The sequence below is a fragment of the Arachis hypogaea genome, chromosome 8 (assembly GCF_003086295.3).
Source record: "Arachis hypogaea cultivar Tifrunner chromosome 8, arahy.Tifrunner.gnm2.J5K5, whole genome shotgun sequence".
Taxonomy (NCBI): domain Eukaryota; kingdom Viridiplantae; phylum Streptophyta; class Magnoliopsida; order Fabales; family Fabaceae; genus Arachis; species Arachis hypogaea.
The window spans coordinates 388,197-395,065 of record NC_092043.1 but is presented as its reverse complement, the minus strand read 5'-3'; the positions used below and the strand labels follow the sequence as shown (position 1 = coordinate 395,065).

General features: G+C 40.2%; 1 protein-coding gene across 1 annotated transcript; it reads left to right on the top strand.

The window, feature by feature from the left end:
* The first annotated feature begins 5,030 nt into the window (after positions 1-5,030).
* LOC112708273 (protein FAR1-RELATED SEQUENCE 5-like) lies at positions 5,031-5,960 on the top strand. The gene has a single exon (XM_025760460.1). It carries the CDS (start codon positions 5,031-5,033, stop codon positions 5,958-5,960), a length of 930 nt encoding a protein of 309 aa, XP_025616245.1.
* Positions 5,961-6,869: the final 909 nt, after the last annotated feature.

Here is a 6,869-nt window from a genome sequence, read left to right as displayed (position 1 = left end):
CTATTTTCACTTGTCTTGAATTATTATGGACTGCATTGCTTTTTCCTCATTTTTTGCAGGGTCCCTTCTTGATGACAAAAGGGGGAGGAGAAGAGAAAAAAAGGCTGAATTGAAAATTGAAACTGTTATGTTTCATTGATTTGTTGCACTATTTTGCAGACCTATTTTGCTCTGTTTTATACTCTGATCTGGCTCTGTTTTGAGCACTTTGTGTTAGTGGATTAATTTCGAGTTGAACTTTGATTGTCATTTGCTCAAATGCATGTGTGCTAACTAGACCATTGTGTTTTGGTTAAAAACAAATATTCTGCCTTTTGTATGTTGTTTTCATTTATTTTGCAAGACCCCATTGATGACAAAAGGGGGAGAATTGGCTGAAAATTTGAAATTAAGACAAATAGGGAAAACAGGGGATGAAATCCTTTGTGGATTTATGATCACCCTTGTTTCAATTACTTGTTGTGGTGATCTGCTTGATGCGTGTGATGCATTTGTTTTATCTTGGTAAATATGATTGCTGTGTTTTGGATTAAGGAATATTTTTGGCAGTTCCTTTAAGTTGTGATATATGAAGTTTGATAGTTGCTATGGTTTGAGATAATCATGCTTGATTAGAAATATTTTTCTTGCTATGATTAATTTGCTCTGATTTATTAATTGGAAAATATTTTCAAAATAGCTTGAAAAGCAACTTCAGGAAACATCAATTTTTGTTTGCATCAAATTGTTTTTTGTGTGTTTGAGCAGAAAATCAAATTATTGATAATAAATGAGTTTTGATTATCATTCAATTCTGCTCATAAATCAAGCCATTCAACATCTTACATTGGATATGTTGAATAACATTGTTGCTTTAGGCTTGATAAAATTGTTACAGGTTGGAACTTCCCTTAGTAAAGAAAGTATATATTAAGGGGGAGTCATGTGACAATTAGAAAGGGATAGAAATATAAATCTTCAAAGGGAGTATTCTTTACTCAAAATCTTAAATTTCTTTCCATTTCAATTTTAATAATGTTTGTCATCAAGGGGGAGATTGATGAGTTTGGAAAACTCTAATTTAAATTTGATGATGAACAAACATTATTGAAATAATTGATAGCAAAATTATTAATTCTGATTTTCATGAAACATATGTTAATTAATAATTTTGTGATGCAGGTTTACTATTGGGCCAAAAAATAAAAGAAATGTTGCAAGCCTAAATCAAAATTTACACTCAGCCTTGTTGAATATTTTCTATACTATATGGCTGAATTGATTGTTATATTACTTGGGCCAGATTAGATTATTGTTGCTACAACCCCAATTATAATCTTTGTTAAATAGACCAAAGCTTGGTCCGAATTCATTAAGCAAAGAAAGCAAAGTTCCATTGCTTCCAACGGATCCCACATTTCAAGTAGTGATGGATTTCAAAATTCAATTAATTTGAATTGAGCTTACATTGGGAACTATGAGAGAGAAACTGTAATTGATTTGATTGATTGAATTAATGCTACACGCTACTCAGTATAGAGGGAAGTAAAAGTAACTCTCCTTTAATTAATTCAACTTCATTTAATTATTTTTCTTTTACTTTATCTACTCTCTCATCTCTCTTCTTCTTCGGTCATATCAGAGAAAGCATGGAGGCTATGGCTAAACATCAACAAGAAGAATAAGGAGCTAGTAAAAAGACCATCACCATGATGGCAAGAAAACATAAAAAATGTAGTGGCTGAGATTCTTATCACTTATGGTAAGATATGGTGATGAGATCTTGGCTTCTTCATACCAAAAATGGTTGAAGGAGATTCAGCCAGCAAGGAGAAGATCTTTGAGATGGCTTGTCTCTACTTTTGGGTTCACTCATCACAGAAGGTAGCTAGGGTGGCTACGTGAGGGAGGAAGCAAAAGTGGAGCAGATAAAGCTATCATCATGATGAAGCATCAAGGGCCAGAAATTCATCTTGGAGAGCAAGCCAAGGATGGAGCACTCGGATTGATGAAGATTGATGACCAAGGAAGGAGTAGAGGTAATTGCATGTTGGGTTTTGCATGGGTTATCTCTTCTCTCTCTCTGGCCGAACCGGTTTGCATGGAGAAGAAGAAGTTGGCTTGGTTTTTGGTTTCAACTGTGGAGGCTTCCTTCTTCTATAAAAAGGGAGAATAGCCATGACTTGAAGCAAGGAGAAAGTGTGAGAGTGCAAGGCACAGAGTTCTCAAAGCTACCTGAGCTAACAGATTTCTCTTCTCCTTCAATGTATTCTGTTTTGTTTTTTTCTATTTAATTTTGTCATGTCTTGAGTCTCATGGAAAAAGGCAAACAGTGAGGTTTGTATGAAAAAGCCATAGAGTGGAAAAAGACAGAGAGTGCAAAATTAAAAGAAAAAAGCCATAAATGTCCTTAGAGTTCCTTTGTACATCTATGTTGTGTATCATGATTCTGTAGGAATCCCCTTGTAAGTTGGTTTAGCACTTTACAGTCTGTAATCAAGAAGATTATACTGAAATTCCATCATTGTTGTGATGGAGACTGGATGTAGGCTGCACTGCACTTAGCAGCTGAACCAGGATATATCTGGGTGTAATTTTCTCTCTTCTCTACTCCATTTCTGTTTCAATTGCACAGGAGCTAAAACTAAAAAATATCTCGTGCCAAGTGACGAGGCAAAAATAAAAGTCTCGTGGTTAGGGACGAGACAAAAATTAAAAAGTCTCCTGAAGTCATTTCAAAGACCAGCAAGTGTTACTAAGCAAAAAGGGGGCTAAGATTCAACCCCCCCTTCTCTTAGCCACTGAAAACCATCAGTAACCAAAGTGATTCTCCACACCTCCTTGTAGAACCCTAATGCTGATTGTTGGATCAGCCTTGACCATCGTGAAAATGTGTTGTGCAATAACCTTCTAATCCAACCTACGATGATCTTGCCCTATCAAAGTTTGCATGCAAGTATGAGGACCAGTGTATCTCCTAACCCCTACTTTTCTTGCTTTTGGCTATATGATATGAGTATGCTCCAATTACAACCAAGTCCAAACTGAATACATCGTGCATTGTACCTCAAATGGTCACTCTCTACTATTTTGTACTCCGCAGCCTTCCTGATGCTGTACTGCTTAACTGCCAACATGACTTCTTCCTTATTCCCAAATTGTTGTCCAACCTCAAACTCGTTGCTTGGATCTTCTTTTAAGACCTTCCTGGGTAAACGACCAATCTGAAGTCATTGCATCGAGATTCAACCTTGTGAAATGATCTGGCCGGTCATATGGTCAAGAAATGGCAGGCTATGTCAGAACAATCTGTGTGTCACCGTAGTAGTTCATCTCCTCTTCCTCGTCACCATCATCAGGGATTTCGGGTGGTTCTTCGTCAGCATCGTCTCCGTCATCGGGGTTGACTTCATACTGCTCCATTATTGGATCTCTGATAGCAGAACCATCATGACTTTCAAGACCGTCATCCATTAAGTCAACGTTACGAACTTCAACATTAGACCCCTCCTGACTACCCTCAGGTGGCATATTTAAATTCACCATTGTCCTTCTGATAGTTCGTCTAACAACTCCGCTCGTCGGACTATCATTGACAGTATCTGCAGATGATCCTCAGCCACCGAAGTCAACAAGAAACACATATAATTCTAACAGATGAATATTTGTCCATCAGTTGTACCAGGACCTTATAAGCCGTACGTCCTCGTCATCGCGCAACCGGTACCTAATTCAAAACAATAGAAATATCTCTCACAGCCATGGTCTGATAAATTTACTAGTAACAGAGACAAAGACAATACAACTGTAATATACCTTTTATAAAACAAATTGCCATCTATTTCGGTCGGATATCTGTAGTAAATTTTTTTCACCCTTTTAGATTCTTGCTATCCGATGGAATGCAATATCACATTCTTCAAAGCTGTTAAACTGTTGACTTTCGGTGTCATGTAGGTAATTATCGGTTGGTCCGATCTTTACTTTCTCTAGAATGCATTTACATTCTTTAAAGTCTAAATTTTAAATTTTAGACTCTAAATTTTTAATTTTTAATTTAAACTCTAAATAATAAATTCTAAATTCTAAATCCTAAAATTTTAAATCATAAACCCTAAATTCTAAATTCTAAACTTTTAACTCTAAATTATAAATCTGAAATATTAATATAAAATATAATAAACAAAAAAGTTATAATTTATTTATAGAAAAGAGTGCGGCACTCTTTATTTAGTAACTAGGACACGGATTTGGTACGCCCCGTATCATAGCGCACCGAAACGCCAAAAACCTGTTTGGTGCACCGGTCAGCCAGAGAAGGCCAGAATAAAAATGCATGCTTTTGTTGGGTCCTTTCCATAATTTCGCACAAAATAGAGGGGTCACTTTTTATTTTTTTAAAATGAATACACTTAACTTAATTGTTAGAATTAGTCAACTATTACTACCGCCCTCTTCCTCCCCTTCCCCTCCGTCACCTCTTCCTCCCCTTTCGCTCCGTCGCCTCTTCCCCCCTTTCCCCTCCGTCGCAATCGCACCGTCCCTTCCTATCTCCACCACCGAGAATGACTTAAAACCTCCCAACTCAGCTAACTTCTTCTCTCCCCCCCCCACACAAACAGCCTCACCTCTGGCAACGATGGAGTCTGATCTGCATTGTCGATTGTCTTCGGCAGTTGATGGCTTCGCTGTCTCCATCAATGGAAAGAAGGTACCCGTTGTATTATCACCCTTCACTTGATTTACAAATATCTCCCTTTGTTCGTCATAGGTCTGAAATTTTCTTTGAAGGACATCCCCCAATTTTGCATGTTTCGCTAAATTACCGTATTGTTGCTGTTTGGCACAGGGTTGTCGGGGATGAAGATACCACTGGGGGCGTGCGTGTCACCGAGGAAGCAAAAATGTGCGACAGAGCAGACCATGGAGTTGGATCGTTTGAGGGCGAAGGCTTTGTAGGGATGGAGTCGGACGAGTACAATTTACAGGAAGATGAAACAGAACACGACCATCATGCATAGGCCGATGACAACAATGGGGATGCGGTTGAAATGGAAGACAGTTTGGACGGCGTCGGAGGAATGTCTGACAATTATGCGAATGATGACTTGTACGCTGTTGATTCTGGTGAATCGATAGGTTGGATTGATTTTTTGAACTTGAGCGAGGAGGATGTTCTTCGCTTTAATTTCGCAGATGTTGACATTGTATTTGAGTTCTACCAGCAATATGCAAAGCACCATGGCTTCGGTGTGAGACGTTCCAGAAGCGAAAAACGTGGCGAAGTAAGGATACGGCAGGAGTTCGTGTGCCACCGACAAGGGTACCGATCCCTGAAGTTCTACTCGATGCCTAACCGGCAAAAGAGGCCCAGGGCCGAGACCCGGTGTGGATGTCCTGCAAGGATGTTACACCGCATGGACGATGAATCAGGATGTTGGCACGTTGCGTACTTTTCAGACGCGCATAACCACCACGTTCTTGAGTTGCGATTTTCTTCCATACTGCCAGGCCATCAGAGGATGAGCGAAGCGGACATCGAGCAGATGAACAACATGGGCAAAGGGGGTATTGGCATCTTGCGAATCCACGATTTTATGGCGAGCCTAGCCGGCGAGCATCATAATGTCACGTACACAACAAGGGACATGCACAATGTAAATACGAAGCAACGAAAGGAGGGTGGCCTAGATGTGGAATCGTGCCTAAGGTATCTCCGAGAGTGCAAGGCAAATGATCCAGCAATGTACTACAAGGAAGTTGTTGACGGTGAGGGCGTGTTGCAACATTTGTTTTGGTGTGACAGCAGTTGCCAAATTGATTACCAGGTGTTTGGAGATGTGGTTGCATTTGATGCAACGTATAAGAAAAACGTTTACCTTTCACCTCTTGTTGTATTCTCCGGTGTGAATCACCACAACCAAACGGTTGTCTTTGCTGCTGCACTGGTGGCAGACGAGAAAGAAGAAACCTATGTCTAGCTGCTTCAACAGTTGCAAACTTCAATGAAAGGGAAGGCTCCCGTGTCCATAATAACCGACGGTGACAGGCAAATGAAGTCTACAATCGAGCAAGTTTTTCTAGAGGCTCACCATCGACTCTAGCTTGGCATCTACTCCGAAACGCCATGAGCAACATCGGAGGGCCTAAATTCACCAGGATGTTTAGGGATTGCATGCTTGGCGACTACAATGTCCGAACATTCCAGAGAAAATGGTTTGAGATGGTTGAGAAATTTGGCGTCGCCGATAAAAAATGGGTACAAGACATGTACGAGAAAAGGCACAGTTGGGCTATAACACACATACGGAGAAAGTTCTTTGCCGGATCTAGAACAACATCAAGGTGCAAGGGCTTGCATGCTGTGATATCACGGTATGTTAAGTCTCGATACAGTTACACTGAGATTTTACATCATTTTCATCGATGCTTGATGTTCGTGCGTGCAAAGGAAGTGGAGGCTGATTTCGAGTGTGCAAAGTGTGACCCTGTTATGACCACCAACCTGAAATAGTTAGAGCGGAGTGTAGCCGAGTACTACACTCAAACAATACTCTATTTGTTTGTTCCCATTCTTGACAAGGCCTGTGCAATGAGGGTGGTTGATTCTGAAGACAACGGTTCCTATTTTATCCACACCGTCTCTTGATACGGCACTCCGGGGAAGGATTGGCGTGTTGTTACAACGTCTAATATGAGGGAGGTCTGATGCACGTGCATGAGAATGAAATGTTTCGGGGTCCCCTGCAAACATATAATTGTGGTGCTTTTTCTTAACGATGTTCATGAGATCCCAAGGTCTCTGATATTGCCGAGATGGACCAAGGATGCAAAGCTTATGGCGGTGCAGTTGATGGCCGTGATTTGGGATTCTGTACAACTAATGCAAC